Source organism: Crocuta crocuta, unplaced genomic scaffold (genome assembly GCF_008692635.1).
Source record: "Crocuta crocuta isolate KB4526 unplaced genomic scaffold, BGI_CrCroc_1.0 scaffold258, whole genome shotgun sequence".
NCBI classification, from domain to species: Eukaryota; Metazoa; Chordata; class Mammalia; order Carnivora; family Hyaenidae; genus Crocuta; species Crocuta crocuta.
In genome coordinates this window covers 5,791,953-5,817,342 of record NW_027532842.1, presented here as the reverse complement: position 1 = coordinate 5,817,342, position 25,390 = coordinate 5,791,953, and the positions used below count along the sequence as shown (strand labels likewise).

General features: G+C 50.1%; 1 protein-coding gene and 2 long non-coding RNA genes across 3 annotated transcripts in view; 2 read left to right on the top strand and 1 right to left on the bottom strand.

Moving 5' to 3' along the window:
- The window catches only part of SPATA13 (spermatogenesis associated 13), a 52,454-nt gene extending 35,022 nt beyond the window's left edge, over positions 1 to 17,432 (bottom strand). The window contains exons 1-2 of the mRNA XM_077745440.1: positions 17,237 to 17,432; positions 15,406 to 15,550 (exon numbers count right to left, since the gene is read on the bottom strand). Coding sequence (XP_077601566.1) covers positions 15,406 to 15,550; positions 17,237 to 17,344 — 253 coding nt within the window. The 5' untranslated portion in view covers positions 17,345 to 17,432. The remainder of the gene's footprint in view (positions 1 to 15,405; positions 15,551 to 17,236) is intronic.
- Positions 3,737 to 10,351, top strand: LOC144216157 (uncharacterized). The gene is made up of 2 exons (XR_013330584.1): positions 3,737 to 4,029; positions 9,984 to 10,351. It is a non-coding gene; the product is annotated as an uncharacterized LOC144216157 (long non-coding RNA).
- A 6,923-nt stretch (positions 17,433 to 24,355) lies between the features above and the next one.
- LOC144216154 (uncharacterized) overlaps positions 24,356 to 25,390 on the top strand; it is a 2,552-nt gene continuing 1,517 nt past the window's right edge. The window contains exon 1 of the long non-coding RNA XR_013330582.1: positions 24,356 to 24,549. This is a non-coding gene — a long non-coding RNA (uncharacterized LOC144216154). The remainder of the gene's footprint in view (positions 24,550 to 25,390) is intronic.

The following is a 25,390-nucleotide window of genomic DNA, read 5'->3' as shown; positions in this document are numbered from 1 at the left end:
GTCCACACCTGACAGACAACCAGAGCTGTATGTCACCAAGGCTCCAGCCTGCGTCCCCAAAAACTGTTCAAATCACTCTCAGTGGGGGCTAAGCAAGTGAGATCGGATTTTATATTTCCTCTCCGATTTAATAACGAAAGAAAACTTCTGAAAAGCAGATGCAGAAAGAGATAATCCAAACAAGAAGAGATGAGACAGAAACGTTTTACGGTGCGGATTAATAACTCCAAGGCATCACACACATCTTTTTTTTTTTTTTTAAATGTTTTATTTATTTCTAGGTGAGAGAGAGAGACAGCATGAGCAGGGAAGGGTCAGAGAGAGAGGGAGACACAGACTTTGTAACAGGCTCCAGGCCCTGAGCTGGCAGTCAGCACATAGCCCGACACGGGGCTCGAACCCACAAACTGTGAGAGCATGACCTAAGCAAAAGTCGGGACGCTCAACCAGCTAAGCCACCCAGGCGCCCCGGCATCACACACATCTTAACACCTGCTAGTGTTTTTCTTTTCTCTCCTGCTTTAGCAGCAAGCTCTGTGGAGTTTCTGAGCAATACTTTGGAACATCCTTACACAATGCCTAAACCCGGGTCAAGAGAATCAACAGACACAAACTCACTGGAGTTTTTTCTTTTGCTAATAACCAGAGTGTATGCATTTTAAATTTGCTCGACCCATATTTGGGTAATAATTACACAGAATACTGTTCCATAAAGATGCTTCGTACCCTAGGGCTTCACTCACTTGACTAAGTGACTTGTCTAACATTAAACTGCTGGCCAGTGCAGCTAAATAAGTACCTCAGAAGTCTGGCTCTAGACACAGCCCAACGGTCCTCACGGCCGCTGTCCTGTGTAAGGAACACACCCCTCTAGTTCTTCACAAGAACGCTAGCTAATACCTGCTGCACGTCTACTGCGCACCACGTCATTCCCACACATCTATGGAGCACAGAACATTAACACTTCCTGTTACTCATGAGGACAGTAAGACTCTGAGATTAAGGTCACGTAGCTGGTCAACAGAGGACAGGATTCAAATCTCTTTCGACCCAAAGATCTGTCGATGAGAAAATGAACTTTCACAACAATTACTAGAATAACAAATTATAAGTAGGATCAGTACCAATAAATGAAGGCAAAGGAAAAATATATACATCTTCTTTGTTTTGGCCAAATAAAAAAATAAATCAGGGGCGCCTGGGTGGCTCAGTCAGTTAAGCGTCCAACTTCAGCTCAGGTCATGATCTCATGGTTTGTGGGTTCGAGCCCCGCGTCGGGCTCTGTGCTGACAGCTCAGAGCCTGGAGCCTGTTTCGGATTCTGCGTCTCCCTCTCTCTGCCCCTCCCCTGCTCACACTGTCTCTCTCTCCCTCTCAAAAAATAAATAAAACATTTAAAAAAAATTTTTTAAAGAATCAAAGTGTTCTAATAAATTTATTAACTTCATTGCAGACTTTTCCAAAAAAGTGCTTCAGTTAATCTCTTTCGACTTATTTAATTAAAAAACCAAGAGTTAAAATGGCATATACCCTCATGGTTACATTTCCTTCACCTCCTTAGTGTTGGCATGTCAGCCTCATCACCCAAAATCCAGGAATGGGACTCGTGGTGCATATTTAATATTATTATTTCTTTCAAAAACATGTAGTAAAAATAAACACGGCCGCATTTGTACCAGGGAGCTTTCAGATACTGTAATGTAAAGCCCAAATCATTTTTTTAATAAGGCAGCAAGACAAAAGTAGTTTGAGTTAGCCCTGGCATTTATGAGAAATGAGAAACCGCACAGAGAAAATCCGTCTGTGCTAAAACTTAAGGTCGTCACGTCCCCCACAGCCTTGCAGCCGCCCTCTCGCTGCACTCCGGCCCTGTCCTCCCAGTGACCTCAAGCTGCCTTTTTCAATCAAGGTCAACTCCATCCTCCTTACTGACCATGCAACGGATAGTTTTCAGGGTGCCCAACTTCACCCTGGATATATGCGGCATCCTTAACCTCTCTGGTCCTGAAGCTGGGCCCCCTTGGACACCTGGGACACCACTTACCTGGCTGGCCCTTCCTTTCCTATCTTTGTGGATTTTCCCCCCTGACTGCTCCCCAAATGCTGCCGATCCTCTCCTCGTTTTTCACACGCCCGTCTTGGATGAGAACTTTGCTGCCCACAGCATTAAGAACAACCGTTCATTTACCGACGACTTTCAAGTCTTCACTTCCCGCCTGGGTCTCCCTCCTCAATATCAGACCCTTATGGTGAAGGGCGCGGGGAGGACATCTCCACTTAGCTGTCCCACCTGCGCCTCCAATTCAACCTGCCTGCGGCGGAGCCCAGCACCCCACGCGCCTGCTTTTCTCCTATACTCCCCATCACCCTATCGGCACCCAAACATCCGAGTGGCTTGCCCTCCGGGTTTTCATTTCTCCAGGACTCTGGTCATGTTCTGAAATCGGGGCGAGCCCGGCTGACTTAGTAACCTGCTCTTCCCGCCTCCAGAAAGGACACAATCTAGCCAGCCCGTCTCTAAAACGCAAATCTGATCACCTCGCTCCACTTAAAACCCTACAGTGGCTCCTACGTGGCCCGGGCTGGTCTAATCCCCTCACCCAGGGGCCCTAATGGGCGGGTCCTTACCTCTGACCTCCAGTCTAGACTCTTCTCTCAACACCTCAAGCGTCTCCTGACAGCCGGGACACCTCCCGAGGTGTCAGTCGGACCGCGCGGAAGCCCGAAGTCAAAAACATTACCCGCACGCAGGCCACACACTGCGTGGCTTGAAACCTCTAAAAGGGCAATTTGAATTCATCTTTGCTATCACAACGGACCGGAGGTCTTCGTGTGTGACCATCTGACCGCAACCCTGCGTCCTTTCCTGCATAAGTCACACCACAATGTGTCCACTGTGACTCCCACTGTACAGTAAGAACCCGAGACCCTTCCGAAGCGTCGCGAGTATACAGCGCATCCGCTGTTCCCTCTGCCTAGACTACACCTTCCCTGACAACAAACCGTATCTAACTCCCCTCCCCCTTCACGCGGTTAACTGCGAGTCCCCGAACCCAGGGAAAGTCCTTGAAGCCTCTGTCTCACTATCAATTTTCTCTTTTAGAAACTAGCTGGCTAATTGGTGGCACAGGAAAAGAACCATCCTGGGTAGGACCCCCGCCCGGCCGGCGCTGCTGCTGCGCGGACGAGTCATAGAAGGCCCCTCAGTTACCTCAGCTTCGCGGCCTTAAAACCCCTCCCTGGGCGGGGCCTAGGCTTCATTAGCATAACCTACACCGCACGTGTGGGCGTGGCTTCCGAGTGCGCATGTGCAACCTTATGCCCGCCCATTCACGTCGATGTCTCCCCACTTGGACTCCTCACCCCGAGCCCAGTGGAAGGCGCCTGCTTAGCCCGGCTTTGGAAATTATCCCGTGTTCTCCTTCACAAAGAGGACCCTGTGAGGCAACTCCGCCCGACATACTCGGCCTGTTACCCCCCAGGGGCCCTCCCGCTGCTGGGGCAACGGAGTCTCGACGTTGGTATCAGTTTGATGCCGTTTTCTTCTCCAGGAAGTCTGGGGCCCCCCGGACCTGCTCTGCGCGCCCCGCTTCACACCTACTTTACCCTTGCAGTGGCTTTTCAGGTCCCCACCCCGGACGTCACCCCTAACAGGGCTGACACGGATGCACGGAGATACACGTGACGTCTACATGCGTTTGTGACGTGCACATAGGGAGGTGTGGAAACCACGGGCGGATCGGCTCGCCTTGGAACCTTCGGGAGCGCCTGGGGCCCTGCGGAAACAGCGGAGTGACTAGTCTTCACGGCACGACCTCTACCGCTTCTAACACTAGTGTCCACTGCCCGATAAGGCTGAATCATCGTGCTTTCACCTCCCATGCTAGTTCCTCGACGGGGAGAAGTAAATAAGCACACAGGAAATCTGTTGAGTGAGTACATTTCACTACAAAATCAGATTGAAGACCCGGGAGCCGAAGACAGGGAGGGAGCGTCCCCCCCGAGCGGCAATCCCCAAGCGTGCATTAAGGTAAGCAAACAGGGTCTGAGGACACGTTTCCTCTCCTTAACGGTGTAGGCAACGCGCTCCACACAGAAGCAAGCAAGGCGTGGGGGCCGTCCTGGGGGCGGCACGCAGGGGGGCACCCGGGCACGGCTGGGAGCAGCCTCTCCAGCCCGCTGGGCTCCGGGGATGTGCCCGCCCGGGTGCTGGGGCCCTGCACGCCCACGTTAGCTTAAGAAGGGCCCCCACTAGGCGCCCCCCCACCCCGTCGTTTCTGCTTGGGCCGTCTGCACTATCGTCGCTTCAGCGAGGAGGACTCCTCATGTGGCTGCGGGGTTCACCAGGGCAAGGATCTGGTGGGCACCCCGCGCCTCCCGGGACGACTCGCGGGGGACCAGCACCCCTGTCTGCAAGGAGAAGTCACGGATGGGACTGAACCAAGCTTGAAGGCATGGGGCGGAGGCCAGTTAGCAGATGTTCGACCATACTGTGATGGCCAGTGGGGTCCACCCCGAAAGACAGTAAGTGAGCTTACTAACTAGGAATCGCTCTTTTCGTCTCCTGACCCGGCACGAGGTCCTGACACGTGTTTCCACGTGGATACACACCGTGCAAGCAATAGTAACTGGGGGGAAGCAGGGGGCTATTCAGGGGTAGGCACCCATGCCATCCACCCTTTTCGCTAAAATCGTCCTCTATTTATTCCCCAGCAAAATGGAAAATACAGTAGGTTGAACCTCGTAGCACGCACTCATTTATTTTGGAAATCTCTATGTTACCTTATTCCTCACACTTGCCTTGGGATTCCAGGGCTGGTCCCTGCTAAGACCAGCCAGCGGTCTGACGGCCACGGTGTCTTTTACTTGCTTTCTTAGTGGCACTGGAACCAGGAGGCTTTACACACTCAGAGCAGGTTTTCAAAATACAGCTGACTCTTGAACGACATGGGTTTTGAGCTGTGTGGGTCGACGTATGTGCAGATTGTTTTCTATAAATGCAGTGCAGTACTGTAAATGTATTTTCTCTTTATCATTTTTTTCTCTTAATTTTTGGCATTTTAAAAGTCAGCCGGCTTGTCTTACAATTTTCTTAACATTTTCTTTAGCTTACGTTAGTATAAGAACACAGTATGCAATACATAAAATAGACAAAATATATGGTAATCAATATGTAGTAATACGACTTCTGACCAACAGGAGGCTATTAGTAGTTACGTTCTGAAGGAACCAAACGTTATACTCGGGGTTTGGATGACACAGGGTGGGCCTGGACGGGTCCCCAACCCCCCACATTACTCAAGGGCCAATTCTCTTCCCTCCACTAATCATTAGCGCGTTCTAATGTGCTCACAGGTTGGTCAGTGTACAGTTTGGGTCATTCTGCCCTTGGTAGACCAAGATGGTTTTTTTTTTTTAAATTTTTAAATGTTTTATTTATTTCTGAGAGAGAGACAGCGTGAGCAGGGCCAGAGAGAGAGGGAGACACAGTATTTGAAACAGGCTCCAGGCTCTGAGCTAGCTGCCAGCAAAGCCCGATGTGGGGCTTGAACCCACGAACCGTGAGATCATGACCTGAGCCTAAGTCACATGCCCAACCAACTGAGCCACCCAGGCGCCCCTAGACCAAGTTGTTTTTGATATACAAACGCGGGTGAGGATGTGGAGAAAAAGGAACCCCTCATGCACTGTTGGTGGGACTGCAAACTGGTGCGGCCACTGTGAGAGACAATATGGAGGTTCCCCCCCCCCAAAATTGAAAACAGAACTACCATATGATCCAGTAAGCACACTACTGGTTATTTGTACAAAGAGTATGGGAACACTAATTTGAAAGGATATGTGTACCCAGTGTTTACTGAAGCATTATTTACAACAGTAAATTTACAGTCAAATTATGGAAACAGCCCAAGTGTGCATCAACAGATGATTGGATAAAGAAGTGGTATACACACACACAGACACAATGGAATAATACTCAGCCATCACAAAGAATGAAATCTTGCCATTTACAATATGGATGGAGCTAACGAGTATTATGTTAAGTAAAACAAGTCAGAGAAAGACAAATGCCACATGATTTCACTCATACATGGAATTTAAGAAACAAAACAAACAGGGAAAAAAAAAAAAAGAGAGGAAAAACAAGAAATAGACACTTAACTATTAAGAACCGATGGTTACCAGAGGGGAGGTGGTGGGGGGATGGGTAAAGTAGGTGAAGGGGATTAAGAGTATATTTACCATGTTAAGAACTGAGTAATTTATAAAAACGCTGAATCACTATATTGAACACCTGAAACTAATCTAACACTGTAGGTTAACGACATTGGATATTAAAAACAAAAAGAAAGAAAAGATGTTCTTTACACATATCTTGCCTTTACAGACCGGAATTTTTGACTGTTTTCCTAAGGCAAAGTGTGGATGGGGGTTATGAATTAGACTTTCACAAGGTCATTGTAGCAACTTCAGTTAGTACATCATTTTGCTGAAGATTGAATGATTCTGGCCGAGGCCATGTTATAGGGCTACAATGGCTTAATTTAATTCTCTTTCCAAGCTTGCAAAAAATGACTATACTCATAGGAAATTCAGATGTAAATATTTTTTAAAACATCAAGTCAAGCAATAATTTGAGTAATTGAGAAATTTTTCTAAAAGCCATAGAAAGTCTAACATAGTCAGGACACCTGGCTGGCAGACTTGGTAGAGCACGCGTTTAAGCCCACTGTGTGGTGTGGGGTTTACTAAAAAGAAAGAAAAGAAAAAGTCTAATCAAATCAACTTGCCATGTGTGTATCTCCTCAGAAAACCATCTTATTTTTTATTATTTAATCATTACTTAATCCTATTTTCTCTCCTCAGTTGTGTGGCATTATTACAAAATAATACAGTATTTATTGGTTAATGACAAGGCTTTAAAATTATTACACACATTAAAAAAATTTTATGTCTTTATTTTGAGAGAGAGAGACAGAAAGTAAGCAGGGGAGGCACAGAGAGGGAGACACAGAATCAGAAGCAGGCTCCAGGCAATGAGCTGTCAGCGCAGAGCCTGGGGCTCAAAACCACAGGAACCGTGAGATCATGACCTGAGCTGAAGTTGGATGCTTCACCGACTAAGCCACCCAGGTGCCCCACAGACATTTTTAAAAATGGCATCCCCAAATCTACTACTGATCTTCGAGGTCACATTTTAGCTCCTTGCTTGTGACCCATAAAGATTCCACAGAAATATAAGCACTGGGGGAACGGAATGTGGTCCTTTCTGGGAAATGTTTCCTTTCTGGCTAAGACAATCACTTGGTTTATGTCACATGAGCAAGAGAATCTGAACTCGATGGGTGAGACGAGAAGACAGACCAGAAAGAATTTTGAAGTGATCAGATTTGACTTCTGATCGACAAAGGCCTGTTAAGGGGACGCGTGCAGCAGGAACCCAAAGTCAATCTGGGAAAATCAGGATCGTCGGGAGGTTGTGACGGAATGAGGTGCCTTGGAGGTGAGACAGAAGCTTCACAGAAGAAAGCAAAAGGCAGCACAGATGACTGACCGAGAGGAAGCTGCCACTGCACGGGCAGGCTTGCTAGGACCCGGGGAGTAAGAAGTGCCGCGAACACCATGGGCAGCAAAGCAGTGAGGTTTCCGTGGGCTGGCAGCTCCCATGCGGGAACTTCAGGAAAGGACGCGCAAGTGCCACTGTGATTCCTGACTCGATTCTGTGGTTTCAAGACGTCGCCCATACGATCGATAAGCATGAGTGAGCACCGCTCCCGGTAACCTTCCTTCACAGGGGCCAGGAAGGAGGTAAGGCCATACTGGGCCCAAAGCAGGGGAGGGCTCGGTGCTAGAACGGAGCACCGCACAGTGCGGGGAATGAGTGCTGCGAAGGGAGGGCTCGCCTCCAGTGGAAGGAGGAGGTCTTTATTTCTTCACAAAAATTAATTTGCGAATATTCAAATTCCTACATTTTGAGAAAAATTTAATCGTGGCCATTTCTTGATTTGCAGGTTTGGGGAGCAAATCCAGGGAGGAGGAAACGTACTTTCATTATTTTTTAAAAACTTCTAGGATATACTTCAAACACACACAAAAGCAGAGAAATCAAATGATGAACCCGCCATTATCAATTTTTTCCCAACCTTTGTAAGTGACTTTTTGGAGCATTTTAAAGCAAATCTCACATATACTGCTTCGTGCAAAAAAAATATTTTAGTAGGTACCCGTAACAAATAAGGGCTTAAAAATAACTACACTATCCGGGTGCCTGGGGGGGCTCAGTCAGTTGAGTGTCCAACTTCAACTTGGGTCCTGATCTCACTGTTTGTGGGTTCGAGCCTCACGTTATGCTCTGTGCTGACAGCTCAGAGCCTGGAGCCTGCTTTGGATTCTGTGTGTGTCTCTCTCCCAGTCCCTCCCCCCCACCCCACACTCTCTCTCTCTCAAAAATAAACATTAAAAAAATTATAAAAAGATAACTACACTATCATTATCCCTACTAACAAAATGAACAATAATTCCTTCACTGAATTCTCAGTCCATGTGAAAATTTCCCCACCTGTCTCCTAACGATCCTGTTATAGCTGGTTTGCTGGTATCAGGACCCATATAAGGCACACGCACTGCATTTACTGAATGTGAATTTAGATTAAACCCGATCTGTCCATTTGGGTGACATTCACCAGAGATCGTGCATGCAACACAGGGGCTCATGGAGTTGGCTGTCACTCTGGCACTTAGGAGGGCCACAGACCTGGACCCAGCACTGGCCCGCTCTTAAGGCAGTGGAGACGCCAGCATTTGGCACAGAGGAAGACAGAAGTGCAAGGACCAGAAAGATAGAAATGCTGCACTTAGTGTACCCCGGACTCATCGTCCCCCAGGCTGGGACTCCCAAGCCAGATGATGGAGGTGACAGTGACTCATAACCACCAGCTGCTACTCTGTCTAGGCTAGGGAAGTCAGTGAGAGGCCACTGAAGTCCAGGACCCAAGGAGGTAGGACAGCTGTCACAGGAAAAGCTGTCCTCTACTGGGCCGCACGTCCAGTTCATCTCTAGAATGGCCAGCCCGCATGAGTCCTGGCTGTCCTTAACCTGTCACAGGGTCTGCAGGGACAAAAGTGGTAAGTGGCTCCACTCAGGTATCACTTGATTTGTACAGTCAGAAAATTCCAAACCTGGTGACGGAAACCTGACTCAAACCATCGTGATGGAGAATCAAGGGCCCTTCCACAGCTCCCAGATCAGGGGGCTTCCAGACTCAGGGCCTCTTCATCAAGCAGAAGCCAGGTAGCCTTGAGGTAGGTATCCCAGTTACAGCTCCTCCTTCCAGCCTCCCCTAAAGGGATCTTCCGGTAACTGTGCCCCCTCCCCCCCCCCCAGGGGAAACTCCCAGCAGTAAAATCGAAGCCATAATTCTTCCTAATCCTTTCTGACTGGAGGAGAGAGGGCCTGAGCAGGGACTTAGCTTGTGTGGATATATGGGTGGGACAATGGCTGGCTGAATCGCTAGGAGGAATTTGGGAAGAGCAAAGTAGGTAATGGACTGGTTCAGGGAAGGAGTGCAATTCAATGTCAGAATCCGCTGAAAGCGCGAGAGATCGTCTGTCCCATAGGAACACCCGATTGTGTCCCGTGTGAATCCTATTGCAAAAGAGGCTGTTTAACAACGGTGTGAACACTATGTCTCACTCTACAAATGTCAAATCTTTGTTCCTAGTCATCCTGATGCTTCCTCAGTGGGTTTGGGGTAAAAAAAAAAAAAAAAATGGCCATGGTGGCAGAAATGGATGCCAGGCCGGGGCTAAATCACAGGGTGTCCCTCTCAACAAAGTTAATGACATGGTTCCCTGAAGGGACCAGACAGCTCCTTGTGGCAAGCCGATTACAATGGGCCCTTTTCATAATAGAGGGGTATGTGATCTGTCCCTGGTGGGGAAGACATTTATTCTAGATTTGTGTTTGCTTTCCTTACCTGCCAGACCTCTGCTAGAATCTCACTGAAGGCCTTGATACTGTCACAGCACCTCCCGTGACCACGCTGCTACCCAGGGGCCCCAGTGAGGGAAGTGCGGTGACAGCCTGTACCCACGAGCTTCATGAGCTTATCTTGCCTACCATCGTCCAGAAGCGTGGACTCAGGGCCTAACGAAAATCATGTTATGGAGACAGCTTGGGGACACAGCTGGAACTTGTGCTAGGGCGTGTATGGCACCGAATCGGTGACTGCTAAGGTGATGCTCACCCCTGGCCAGAACACATGGGTCCAGAAACAAAGGGCCAGCACCGGGATTGCTTCCCGTGATCACTCAATAATATGCGTGCAAAATATTTTCTTCCTATTCAACAACTTTGCCTGTCAAAACTGAGTTTGTTCCCCCAAGAGAGAAGCCCTTCCCCCAGAACTCGCAGGCCCGGCCCCACTGGATTAGAACCAAGGCCGGCCATTTTCGCCGCCCCGTGCACTGGGGGAAATGAGCACCCAAGACAGACAGGGACATCTTTTGTGGTCACTGCCACCACAGTTTCCCAACTGGACTTATGCAATAGTGTCCAAATCAGTCTCCCTTCCTCTGCCTTTTCTCCCCCGCACCATCCTTCCTCTCTAGACCTTAAATCAGTGCCTTTCACTCCCCGCCTGGCAATGGCTTCCCGTTTCACTTAGAGTAAAGCCAAGTCCCACCCAAGACCTGCAATGCCCTCTCTGTCCGGCCACAGCCTCCCCACCAGGCTGCAACGCCCTCTCCTGCCCTTGGGTCTTGAACTCTGGTCACCCCGGCCCTCTCACAGGGCCTCAGACACATCAAGTTCCAGCCTAACTTTGGGCCCCTGATGTTCCTTCCACTGAGACCTCTCCCCCAGCAGATCTTTGGCTCTTGCTCATCTTGAGAGCTTCCACTCCAGCGTCACCTCCTTAGGGACCCTCTGGGACCCTCTGCTGTGCCCATCCCTACACTCTCTCCTGTATCGCCCACATTCATTCTCTCGGGAGCCATCATCACGGCCGGAGCCACTGCTATTTACTGACTTACTCAATTGGTGTCACTGCTAGAATGTGACCTTTGCAAGGCTTTATCTTCTGCTCTATTTGCAAACGCGAAGACCGGTGCCCGGCAGGCGCAGGTTGGTGCTCCCTGTGTTTTTCTATACATGGACTGCTTTTTGCCTCAGGGAGGGGCATAAATACGACTACTGTGGCTCTAAGCGAGCAGAACCACTGAGAGCCCCACGCTGCAGAGTGGAGTCGGGGCCCCCTCGGCTGGCAAAGAACACGGCCAGGTACGGTCCCGGGCAGGGGCCAGGCCAGCATGTGACAGCAACTAGACTGGCAAAGTCAAGAACAGCAGGTATGACCCTGCGACCAGAAGCAGGAGAGGGAGGGTTCCTTTGGTGGGACCATCTAGAGATACATATATGTAAGTATTTTCTACTCCCTTTCCCCCCGCTCTCACCCCTTTCCTTCCATTATGATAACCAGGTGGTGCTTGACTTTACCTCTGGGTGTACGGGGTGGAAGAGGCGCTGCGACAGACTGGAGAAGAAACGGACAGGGCTCTGTGGGCCCCGCAGGAACTGCCAAGCTTCTGAGTTGTCTCCCTCCAGGGAAAGAGTGACGGGTCTGAATTATGCACGGGACAGGTGCATCATGGGAGAATGACATCTTTAAAAAAATGAACACCCTCCAGTCTTCTTCATTCCTCCTTATGATCCCACCTGCCCCGTTACAGAGCCTCTTGTTAACTCATTATCCCCTCACCAGACTGTGAGTGATTTAAGGGCTCTGTTCTGTTCACTGCTGTCACCCGACACACAGTAAGCACTCACCAGTTACTGGATATATGAATGAACAAACGAACAAAGGGAGACCCCGTCCAGAATCTATTTCTATTTGTTGTTTTTTTTTTAATGTTTATTTATTTATTTTGAAAGAGAGAGAGAGACAGAGGGAATCCCAAGCAGGTGACGTGGGGCTCAATCTCATGAACTGTGAGATCATGAGCTGAGCTGAAATCAAGAGTCGGGTGCTGAACTGACCGAGCCACCCAGACACCCCTATTTCTATTCCCAGCACGACTTGGACTTCCTGTAAGGGAATGGCCTCCCTTCCACTGTGCTCAGCTTTGCTGACAGGAAACCCGAGCGCCTGCCCCTCACGTGGAAGGCAAAGCCCTCCATCTCTGGAGGCACCAGCCCTTGTGCCCGTCCCAGTGGCACCAGGTGGCAGACATGTCACCTGAGCTGCAAGAATGGAATTCTTGGGCCACCTGGGGGGCTCAGTCAGTTAAGCATCCAAACTTCAGCTCAGGTCATGATTTCACAGCTCATGGGTTCGAGCCCTGTGTCGGGCTCTGTGCAGACAGCTCAGAGCCTGGAGCCTGATTCGAATTCTGTGTCTCCCTCTCTTTCTGCCCCTCCCCAACTTGTGCTCAGTCTCTCTCTCTCAAAAATAAACATTAAAAAAAAATTAAAAAAAAAGAATTGATTTCTCTATCCTGGGACTTTGATTCTTGAGTAAGTGACAGAAAGACAGAAGGAACAGCTCTTCGCTCACTCCCAGGAGCAGCCTCACACCTTCCCACTGCACACCTTCCTCAGCTCCTTGCCCGTGGGTCCTTGCTTCCCAGGAGCGACCCTGACTGCCCTCCATTTCCTAGACTGGTTCTCTACCCATTCTTTCAACTCTGGGAACACCTAACACCCTTCCAACATAACCTCTTTTTGCTTAAGCTGGTCGGAGTTAGTTTTTGTTGCTTCTCAACAAAAATCAAAAAACACTGTTACATAAACTGATTGTATGTGTAGGGTTGTGCAGGGCTGTGCAGGGCTGTGTAGGGCTGTATAGGGCTGTATAGGGTTGGAGAACTCACCTACATTCCTTCCAACCGAATTACACTGCCTTCGTTTTCGCATATTCTTGATAAATCCTTGACCATGTGCATACGTGTTGCAAATTGCTGCAATCATGGTATATGCTATAGGCTGATGTCCCGCATACAAATATGGAAATCCTAACCGCCAGTTCTGTCAAAGTAACCTTATTTGGAAATAAGGTCTTAGTAGATGATCAGGTTGAGATGAGATTATGAGGGTGGGCCTGAATTCAAGGGCATGGAGAAGGCCATAGTGAGATGAAGGCAGAGGCAAAGGCGATACACACACGTGCCCGGGGAACAAGTACCCAAGATGACAGGGAGCCGGCCCTGCCGTCGGAAGGAACCAGCCCGCCCATACTTCATCGGACCTTCACCTCTAGTACTGAGACGATGCGTTTCTGCACTGAAGGCACCGGTTCCTGGTACTTTGTTACAGCGGCCTTAGCAGACACATACAATATACATGATTTGATTCTCTAGTTGTTCTCACTTGAAAATCGCAGCTGTCGCTTTTCATGTTGTTTGCCGCACGGTTTTCCCACTTATGTGGTGAGCTGTTCTGAGGTCGCAGCCTATGCAGCACCCCACCTCCACCTTGCAATTCCAGGGCGACGGGACGTTTACATGGCGTCCACTTCCGCGCCATCACGCGCTGTGAACACTGTGTGCATGTAGCTTGCTTTCTCCTTTTGGGTGACTTTCCCCAAACACATCGCCAGATGTGGGTGCCCGGGCCAGAGGGAATGAACGTGAGGCCGGGGGCCAAGCAGCCTTGCGGAAGGAGGACGGGGGATGCACTCTGACTCCAAGGGCGCACGAGGGAACGAGTTTTGAATTGTGGATGGGAAGAATGCGGACCCAAGGGAGAGGGAAAGAAGGGAACTCGAGGCAGAGGGCACGCCGTGGGTAGCGCGAAGGGAGTGTGAAAGCCTAGAGCAGGCGCAGGAATGCTGGATGGCGAACCCGGTGGGAGAAGGGAGAGACTTGGGTGGAAGGGGAGACTCGGGCTGCACAAAAGCCAGTACACTTATTGAAGGACCTGAGAACCAACGGACAGGACCTCGTGACTCCCCATGGCGGGGAGCGATGAGTCCCAAGTGTCCAGCTGCACCGCTGCGAGGCTGACTAAGGCGTGAGCCGTTCAGCAATTTCCTCGACCTCCACCTGCAAGCCCCGCTCCCCACAGTGTACCGGACACGAAACCAGGGCAGGACAATCAGGTGCAGCAGCACGTCCTCCCTGTTGCCCCCTCGCTGAGCTCTCCCGGCCCAGTGCGGCCGGTCCTCAACGACGTCTGTGTCGGAACCCGTCAGCGAACTTCCTTCGCGTTTTTTGGTCACTGGCCATCATCCCCTTCAACCTGTCCTTGGAAGGGACTCCCTCGCCCAAGGAGTCCACGCCTCCTTGATCTCCCTCCCTCCCCCACCCATCAATGTGTCCTCTCCTCCTCTCCCTGGAAATCCAGTGCCTCAAGGGACACCCTCGGCCTTCTTCACGTCTCTAACCCTGCCCTCTTCGCACGGCCTCAGGCGCATGCCATCCCGTGAAGGGCCTGCCTACGCGGCGAGGCAGTGGCACTGCTCGGGCTTCCAGAAGGCCGTGCCCACCGCGCAACACTGACCTTCTAATAGGAAGCCAGGAAACCATGCCGTGGGAGCTGGGATCCCCCGTGTCCGCTGCACGCGTTTAAAGAGTCAGCAGAGTTCAGTGCTTACACAGGAACCGCTGGGTTTTAAAAGTTCTATTTGTAGATTCAAATCCCATCCCTGCCCCTTCCTGCTGAGTGACTTAGGGCAGGTGATCTGTGGACACCCGGGCTTTTGTACCGGTAAAACGAGGCCACCAATAGCAGCTAACGCGGCAGGTGGTCACGAAGATCCAAGGAGCTAAGGCATCGGAGCGCACGGGACAGGCTGCCCCTGGCAAGTCTTCCCTAAGCGTTAGCGCCCATGCCTCCCTTGCAGGCCCAGCAGGCCGCACCACCGTCCCGCCGGCTGGTCGGCCTTGACGTGAGTGCCAGCGTAGGGTGGGATTTTCTTTCTTAGGAATGTGAACATCACTCCGAGAACACGCGGTATTAGTTCGGATCGACAAGGACTGACTGGGAAGTACTGTGACAGCATGTTAACTACTCTCTTAGACAGACTTTTCTTCGCAGTTCAAGACAGTCATCAGTGGATCTCAGACGCCCAGAAAGAGCTTCCAAAGGCTGACGACAAATGCCTGGGGCTCCATCCCTAGCTCCTCCACCTGTAGGGACTCGAGTGGGTGCGCAGAAATGACAGGGGCAACCTTCTCTGCCGGGGTGACTCAGCTCACCCACTCTGGCAGGCCGGTGCCACCCCCGGGCCCGCGGGGACGGCTAGAGACGAGCCCTCCTCGCTCGCGGGTGAACAACGCCCTGGCCCAGGCATCGGGGTGGCCCGCCACCGAGCAGGCACCTTGGCCTCACAGGAAGCGGTCCCACCGAGGACTCCACACACCAGCGTGAGAAGGGAGCCCCCAACCGGGGCGGGCCTGGGACACTCACCGTTGGACGCTCGCATCTGCCGCCGGCGTCCCACGCGGTCCAGTCCGATGGGGGTGCTCTGGGAGAAGGTGAAAGGCCGGAACCGGGCCGAAACTGCCTTGTAGGGCAGCACCTGGTGCGCCGGCACGGGAGGCCTGGCTGCAGGCTGCAAAAGGAAAGCAGAAGGCGGTGAGGGGGTGCCAGGAAGTGGCACCTCTCACAAGTGCTTTACACACACAGCTGTGAGCAGCTCAGCGCCGTCACCTCGAGGCCACTCACACACCGGAAGTGCTTTTTCCAAATCGCGGCAAGGGCTGAGGGCTGCAGCGAGAGGTTCGGCTGCAACGAACTGTTCCAAGATTTTCAAAAACCCAGTATCGACTCGATGGCTCTTACCCCAGGGCACACATGGCACCTTATGTGCTCGCAACATGCCAAGGGGTAACAGTAAGAGCAAAGCATCCAAGAGGAAGACAAGCAGATATAGGAAGTGGTGGGTTTCTCACGCAGATGCAGGGTCAGAAGGGAAAGAAGCAGCCTTCCCAGAAGCGGCCGCCAAGGGAAACAGTGCCATTGACCAGGTCCTGGACGGTGTGGACTCGGACTGGCTCCCCCGGCCACTTCCGCATGCAGGCACTTGGGAAATGCTCGTGGGACACAGATCTTCCTTACCTCAACCATCATGATGATGGAGCTTTGTTTAAAAGAAGGGCTGGGTTTCCGCAAATGTACCCAGGTCTCTTTAGAATGGCCCACATCCCCTGTTGATCTACCGTATGAACCATCCCTATAACTAAGTCGAAGGCCAAGTTGGTTTACGTTGTCCTTGGGTTATCTGAGGATTTTCCCACCCAATTCCCTAAATGAGCCTAGAGTGCATAAAATTATCTCACCACATTCCTTCTTGAGGCTCTGAAGTGAGATAATCTCTAAGTGCTCTAGATTCCCCCTGTCTGGACCGCGTTTCAAGCTACAACAGATTATGGTTTGCTTTGGTTCAGAATTATTTCCTAGCATAGGACACATCTTACCACAAGAAGTCAAGGTCATGGTATTCTTCCACTTCATTTTTTTTGCCTTAAGAATTCAATTCAGTGTAACTCAATTAAACAAGAGGTATCTGAGTGCTTGCTATAAACAGGGCATCGCAATGGGCTTTATAGGGAGAAGTCAAACATAAAACCCAATACTGACATAGACCTGCCTTTTTAAGAGAATTTTAGGAGTTATTTACGGTATCAGCTAGCAAGCTCAGAAAGTGAAACTGGGCACAGACTCCTATACTGTGCTGGGAGCCCTGGACCAGGTCTCAGCAAATAACACACACTCCTCCTGAATAGGACCTAAATTCATTGAAATGTTTTGCAACCTCAAAGTGCTCTTTGGGTAACTGATAAACACTTGTAATCTATTGGTAAAGAGCACAAAAATGGTGGGAAAAAATTATTTCCTTGGCTCCTAAGAAACCTACCGCTTACTTTCTTCTTATCTTTACATTTTAACACTGGAGGGCACTTTCTCTTTCAAGAACTTCTTCCGCGAAGCTCCCTGAATATGCAGTGCTACGTTCCCCTTATTAAAATCTCTGGTGATTTAGAACAAAGAGCAAAGCAGTTTCACATATCATTGGAGATGTCAGGAGAGACAGAAGCTTAGTAAAAGGCACCCGCACGTCAGATTGTTAGTGTAATTCCCGCGTGTTTCCACAGTCAGGAGGAAAGGTTGGAGTCTATCGTCCTTGAGCAGAGAGAAGAAAGAGAAGCAGAGGCCCGTCTAGTTAGTCTGCAGCGGAGAACAAAGGCCAGGAAGCTGGAGGCCTCTGGGAGCTGCGGGGAAAGCACCCACATCTTACTTGGGTTAGAAGACTCTCTATTTCCTCCGTCTGGCTGTTCCCATAGAGGCTGACCCCGCCTATCACGGAGACGGGGCGTCTTCTCCGGCTTCCTCTGGGGCCGCCCATGGTGGGGTTCTGCTCTGCGGGGTCCACGGGGGCCGTGTTCGGCTGGTGGTCCCCGTCCGCGGCATCCTCTTTCTGGGGGTCCACAGCAACTGAGTCCTCAGGAATAGAGAGACTTCGGTTGGCCAACTGGCCATAGTCGGAGAGCGGCCGGGGCCTTGACCTTCTCCCAGAACCCCATTTCCTCTTGGTGATCCTCTGAGCCTCTGTCCTTTCTTCATCCCGTGATGAGCCCCGCCTCCAGGGTTCCTCGGCCACAACCTTTTCAAAGGCGAACAAGTTAGGTGAGCACCAAGGTCCAGGGAGGGACTGGAAAAGAACAAGCCACATACCCCGCCCCCATCCTCTCTAGCCTTGCCTCAAGGCTTTCTTAAGTGTTCATTTAAAAAAGTTATTTGTGTGGGGCGCCTGAGTGGTGCAGTCGGTTAAGCGTCTGACTTCTGCTCAGGTCACGATCTCACGGTTTGTGGGTTCGAGCCCTGCATTGGGCTCTGTGCTGACAGCTTGGAGCCTGGAGCTGCTTCAGATTCTGTGTCTCCCTCTCTCTGACCCTGCCCTGCTCATGTTGTCTCTATCTCTTTCTCAGAAAAAAAAAAAAAAAGGATTAAAAAAATTTTAAATAAAAAAAAATTTGTATAACGGAAAGACATAACTGAAACATGCATTAAAATACGCAAATCATCTCTCACTGAAGGCTGAATTAAAACCATAGTTTAAATAGTGATGTAGGGTGACCAATGATGAGCTATGACAAGATATTAAGAAACTAAGTACCACTGTGAGTTACTTGAAAGAACTTTTGACTGTAGTGTCACCTAAAATGCACACAACAACGCCATGGGGAAATGCAGGACCCCAGAAGGAGGAATGACTGCAAACACTTCACGTTGCTACTCTACGGTATTTTCGTGCAACGACCTTTAAACACAGAAGGTGCTTTAATAAGATTATGTCTGGGCTGTTAAGGCCTGACATTCAGTGAGTCAAGTCTGATGGAGAGAGCACAGACCCAGGACCCAAAGAACCAGATCAGGCTACGAACTAGCTGTGTGGCCCGGCACAAACAAGGAGCGACTAACCTTTCAGGACTAGACAGTCCCACAGCGGGAAAGTCTGCGGTCCTATATCAGGCAATACTTTCGAATAGTTCAAATACCTTTCTCAGAGCCAGTGAGGCACCGTGAGCTTGGAAACGGGCAGCCTTCTGTGTGAGTCAGGCCGCGCCACGAGCCAGCTCTGTGAGTGCAGGTCAGGTACTTAATGTCTGGGGACTTGGTCCTGCAACAGTTCACTAGGGAGTGACGGTCCTGGTGTGGATGAAATGCTGTGACAGTGGTAAAGGGGACAGCCCTTATCACCAACGGTTCATTACTGCTGCTAAAGGCGTGTAGAGTAACCATCCCCAGGCCCAGCCCTGCCCGGGCACAACCTCGATCCCAGCAGCAGCCTCCCCACCCCCCAGGCTGGCTCAGAGGAGAGCCTGTGGGAGGGTACGGCAGACTCCGGTTACTGTCTGTGAGCCTGGGCTCCTTCAGTTTTCCTATCCCTGGTCATTATTTCTAAAAGATATAAAACATAAAAACAGACAAGGGCACTAGAGAGATGTCACTCAAGGGCGGGGCAGATGGGGCAGGCAGCACAGGCCACGGGGCCTGGAGACCTGAGACGGGCAGTGGCCCTGCCCCAGGGCGGCCCCGCCCTGGCCTGAGGACGGCCCTGCTCACTAATCAGTGGCAACTAAGACCTCAAATACAGCTCCTGGCATTTCCAATCCCTGTGGCCAGCCCTTCCCTAAAATCACACACAGCTGACTTCCTTTTTTAAAAGAATAACTTTTTTTAAATGTTTACTTATTTTTGAAAGAGAGACAGAGTGTGAGTGAACGAGGGGCAGAGAGAGAGAGGGAGGGAGGGAGGGAGACACAGGATCTGAAGCAGCTCCAGGCTCCCAGCTGTTAGCATAGAGCCCGATGTGGGGCTCGAGCTCACAAACCGAACCGTGAGATCATAACCTGAGCTGGAGTCGGACACTTGACCGACTGAGCCCCCCCAGGCGCCCCGTACACAGCTCACTTCTGAGCAACAGAGGGGTTAGAAGTGCCAACCCCCCCACCCAACTACCTACTGTGCAGACAAAAATCTGCATGTAACTTTCTGCTTCCCCAAAACTTATAATAGCCTACTGTTCGCTGGAAGTCTTCCTGATATCAATTAACACACATTTGGTATGCTAGGTGTATTATACACTGTTTTTATAATAATGTAATATAAAAAAAGATATTAAGAAAGTCATAAAGAAAATACATTTGTAATATTATACTGTATTTGTTTATTTCGTTGTAAAGCACGTATAAGTGGGTCTGCACAGTTCAAACCTGTGTTGTTCAGGGGGCCGCTGCAGCGTGAAAACCCTGATGGGGCGCCTGGGTGACTCAGTTGTTAAAGGTCCGACTCTTGGTTTCGGCTCGTCATGATATCCCAGTTCGGCTCACGAGTTCAAGCCCTGCATCGGATCCTGTCTCCCTCTCTCTGCTCCTCCCCCAATCCCCAACATAAATAAATGTTACAAAAAAACTTAAAGAAAAATCTGATGAAAAGCAAAGAGAGCAGAAAGAGATTTCTGGACCCTCTACTGCACCACCACCATTTTTCACATCAGGAATACCAAACCCCAGGGAAGTTAAGTGACTTGCCCCGGGCCACATGGCCAATCAGCAGCAACCGAGACGCTGAGATGTGGGCCTCATAATCTGTGTTCCCACGATACCATGAAACTTTCCTTCGTACCAAGTCACCTCTGCTCAAAAGTCCTGCAGTCACCACTCACCTTGCTATCTGCTGATTCTGACTCCCTGAACTTTATCTTTAAATCCAGTCACCACTGAGGGGGGCCAGAGTATATCTTGTGGCATAAAAACTGTTCTGAGCTGACAGTAGTTAATAGGCATTTTTCCCCAGAACTCCTTCACCTGCCTGAAAGCAGAGACTCCTAAAAGAACTCAGTGGTCATAAATCCATTATCTTGGGATAGGATTTTTCTTTCTTCTAACCAGGGAAGATATGACTCTTACCAGCTCAGGGGAAAAGCCTGGATATTGCCTCAAAACTATCAGACCTCCCATGGCTGCTCTTCCCCAGGCCCCTTTATCTTTCCTTAATCCCTGGGTTTCCCATAAGTGGCCTTCTCCAGCCCCCTTTCCCCTCGTAAGAGGGGTTCCGTACCTCCACTTCTAACTGCTTCCTGGAGCCGCTTTTTCCCGTGAACTCCCACTTGATCACATGATAAAAACCCATCTTTTCTCTTGCTCCTCTGTCTTTTGTCAGTTTAATTCCCCGCACCCCCGCGCAGCAAGCCTAAGTGGGAGGGAAGGCAAGGCTCTCCTCTGACACTACCACATGGGAAAATATGAGAGATCATGAAAAAGTGAAGGTTAATTTCTGCACCACCTACGGAAAACAGGATATCGCAGAGACTGTAACAACATTATTACACCGAACGGCACAATCTAAGCACAGAGAAATTAAAAGGTGCAGAAACAAGGTGTTAGGAAGGTCCAGAAGCAAACCAAAATCACAGGCAGATGAGTAGTCTGGCCGGTAACAAAATCTATGCATGGTTTCTTTGGTTTGTTTTTTGGGGGGGAGATTTTTTTCTTTTTCTTTTGGCACTTATGCAACCTGGGGCCGCCTCGCTGAAGCCCTGCTAAGGCGGAGAATAAGGAAGTGGGTGGAGGAGAGCCAGAGGGGGGTCTTAGCTGTTCAGATACGAAATCCTCCTGAGGCCAAAACACACTGGGGAAGTGAGGAGGTGGAGAGAGGCAGGTATGCTCAAAGCAGGAAACGAGAGAGCAGGAGCCCGGCCAGGGGTCCCAGGGGTCCCGCCTCGAGTGTGGGCCCCGCCCCCCACCCTTTCTACTGGAACCTTTTCTTCCCTCCCACTGAAGATTCAGGAGGAGAAAGCAGCCTTTCTAAGGGTACTGCACACTCTAGCAAAGGCAAAAGCTAGTGAACAGAACAATGTATACAGCTGAAACAGTCCCCTTTACTCCTGGCAAAGAGGGAGGGACCATGATCTTTAACCAGAAGAGACTCACCGTCCTTGTAAAGCAAATCTGAGCTTTGACGCATATTTTAAACCTGAATCTTCTTCTGGCCACATCTGCATACTTCCGAACCATGCCCGACATGCACGCCAGGGAGCACAGTGTGACGGCGACCACGCCTGTGGCTACAACAGCCCCCCTCCGCCACAGCCACAGCCACCGCCACGGCCACCATTCCCCGACAAGTCATAACTTACCCCAGACCCCGCGACAGCCAGGGGCGGTCCGCAGACACACTGAAGGAACAGGCAGTTCACCATATCCATGCTCTCCCAGACTCCCTCTCGCCTTTGAAACAGGACTGTGAGGGTGCTAAGGGGCCATGCCAGAGCCTGTCCCGTGCCCGTCCCCGTCCCCGGCCCTGTCTGCTTCTCCCAGTCCAGCAGCCCGAGCTTCAGATCCATCCAGGCCTCTCGGCTTGATTGGCCAATTCACACCCAAGTCATAAACGTTTGTAAACAAACTTTGCAGTGGAGTGGCTGACCTTTTAACTCTTGCTTCTCTGGAGCATTTTCAAGTTTTTTTCCTTAGTCAGGCCTGCATTTTTTTTTCTTCCCAAACAAGGTTCCTTCCTAAAGTCAAAAGGCCAGCTAGATCTTACTACCTCCAGCCAGACTCTTCAAAACATTTTTTGAAACCACAGTGAGAGTAAATTATTAATTGAGGAAAAAGACTTGCATAAAAAAAACCGTGATGTCACATATCTCCATTTAGAAGCTAGGTCTAAAGGAAGTATATAGGAGCGAATGGCAAGAGTTGTGGCTTGAATTGTGGCCCCCTCCCTTAATGGGACTGTTGAAGCCCCAATCCCCAGTGCCTGTGAGTATGATCTCTTTTATTTTTTATTTTTTTAAGTTTATTTATTTTGAGGGGGGAGTACAAGGCGGGGGGGAGGCAGAGAGAGAAGGAGAAAGACAATCCCAAGCAGGCTCCGCACATCAGCACAGAGCCTGACGTGGGGCTCAGTCCCACAAACCGTGAGATGATGACCTGAGCTGAAATCAAGAGTGGGCTGCTCGACCAACTGAGCCACCCAGTCTTTGGAGATGTGATTGAGTTAAAACGAAGTCTGTTAAAATGAAGTACTGGCTGAGGTGACCCCTAATCCAACAGCTGCCGTCCTTAGAAAAAGAGGGAAATTCAGGCACAAAGAAGAAAGGAAAGTCACAGGAGGACAGACGCAGAGATCAGAGTGGGGCATCTATAAGCCAAGCGGCTCCCGAACTGCGGGCAAACACCGAGCTGGGAGAGGCCGGAACGCAACCCAGACTTCCGACCTGTACGACGATGGGAATAAACAAACGCCTGCTGCTTTGAGGGGTCTCGTTGGCGGAAACTGGTTACAGTCACCTTAGGAAACTAGGACAGCAAAGTAATTCAGAAGAAACCACTACAATCAGGGAAGTTAAGATGCTTTGGGAAGATGGAAACAAAACTTAACTACAGCAGAGCGTTCACACTGGACCAGCCAAGAGGGTTCTCAAGATGCACACTAATAAGCAAGCCTCCCACGTTTCCGCCGGTGCTCAGCGTCCCGGACACCGTGGGGGCTTCAGGCACAGTCCCAGAGCGGGACGTGGGACGAGAGCACGTCCCGACAACGCGCGAGAGTAACGACAGAAGCGGCTCTCACCCGGCCCTGGTGTGCCACCGGTACCCGGGGCACGCGGCCCCTCACTTGTCCTCGCCAGCACACCGTGGGGGAGAACAGCTCTTCGTGACATTCTTCCCATTTAGACACTGCGCAATTACCTGCTCTGGGAGACAGAGCCGAAGGGGAGAGGCCCCGTTTAACAACTCGGTCTGTTCGACTTCAAAACCTCTGTCCATTCCACTCTGCACCTCTGCGTCCTTGGCATTCACTTGTGCAGAAGGAAAACAGAACTGGGTAGGTCTTCCTACCCTGAGCTGTAGAGCTGCTTGGATGCGGGGGTAGGGGGGATGGGGGGAGACGACAGGAAGGGAAGCTCGGCAGTTCCCCTGCCGTCCGGGGAAGGCTAGAGAACCCTGCCCCAATGACATGCATAAAATAAAATAAAAATATCAGGTAAGCTCGTTATTTTGAGATCTAATATTAAAATAATTCATATAACAGTATATATAAAACACGTGAGTTAAGAGTACAAGCAATAGGGAGGGGCACCTGGGTACCCGGGTGGCTCAGTTATTTGAGCGTCCCATTCTTGATGTCAGCTCAGGACACGATCTCACAGGTTTGTGGGATCAAGCCCCGCGTCGGGCTCTGAGCTGACAGCACGGAGACTGCTTGGGATTCTCCCTCTCTCTCTGCACCTCCCCAGGGCGCGCTCTCTTTCTCTGACCCTCTCTCTGTGCCCCTCCCCTGCTTTCACTCACTGTCCCTCTCTCAGAAAATAAGTTGATAAACTTAAAAGAGTAGTAGCAATAGGTCTGATAACTGTCAAACTTTGGAAGTCCTGATGAATGTAAGAGGTTTAGGACGGCAGCAATGTGGAAAAGACCTGTGACATCTTTGGGTGACAAAATCACAGGTGTTGACAAAATCGCTCTGGCTTGAGGCCCACGTTCGTAATCTGAGGAAATGCTACATTTTACCTCCAGGGGTAGTGAAATTAAAGCCCCCGCTCCCCAATTTCTGTTGCTAGAGCCCTTGGATGAACCGAGGTTCAAAAGTCTACATTTACATAGTTTCGCTTCAGACTAGTCTATAGCACCAGCTCTGTGCTCCAACTCCACAAAAATAAAACTTCAGGCCCTTACATATTATAAATTTTAAAAGCAGCATCTCAGGGCTGCCGGGGTGGCTCGGTCCATCAGGTGACTGACTCTTGATGTCAGCTCAGGTCATGATGTCACAATCGTGAGGCAGCTCCTCGCACTGGGTGTAGATCCTGCTTGGGAGTCTCTCCCCCTCTGCCCCTCCCTTGCTCACATGTGCGTACATGTGCACTCTCTCTCTCTAAAATAAACGAACAAATAGATGGCATCTCAGTATTTAAAGCTATATGTCACTAATTTTCCTTAAATGGAAATTAACGTGTCATAACAAAGAGCATTTTTCAATCGGCTTTTTTTTCTAGTGAGGGTATTTTATCTGGATTACAGAGCGCCTGGAACAGGATGGGTTGTAAGTATATGCTCTGCGGTTCTAAGCGAGGGTGGGAACTCAGGATCCCAGATCTGCTGCTATTTTTTAAGGAGCTCTAAACAACAAGAAAATCCTTACATGTTTAGAAAGAAGTCTCAGCGTTAAAGATATTTTTCTCTTTTTGTTACTTTAACACTAAAGAGACAATGTCTTAGTTACTTAGAAATCTTAAATTGTCATCAATTTGCATTTTTAACCTACCTAAAACTATATTTTGAGATAAATAAAGAGGGCATTGTTATATCCCTTTTGGAGATGAGAACCCAGTTCACAGAGAAGGCAGTGGATTTAATGAAAGGGTGAATGAGAAGAGATCAGGCTCTTCCTTTAATTTCACCTGTGCAAGGGCAGCCCTGGAAGTGACCCTCCNCACCCCCATTTACAGACAGAAGTAAGGAAAATGCAATACGGTTTATTGCAAAAACCCTCAGCAGCAACTTGCACAAATAAGTGGAGCCCAGTTACACTGCTGCGTAAAAAGCCTTGTGTGCTTATCGCTCTTACATCCGCCCACTTCCGCTCCTGCTTCCCCCCGACTCCGTCTGTCCGTCTGTGGGCTGCGCGTGGGCCCCCTTCCCCAGACTCTCCTCTCGGATGCGTCCTCCCCCGGACGCCTCACACCTCCCCTTTCCTCTGCTCTCGCTCCACTCCCTTCTCTCCCTTAAACTGATCCCGGAAGGAATGCAAACACAGTTGGTTTTGTTTGACTTCCTGAATCATGTTTGGTTTCTTCTCAATTTTAGAACGAGTGGGTGGACTAATCTTTCTTTCTCCAAAGCTTCCTTTTCTTTTACAGACCTGGGTGGTGATGTGTGTGGCG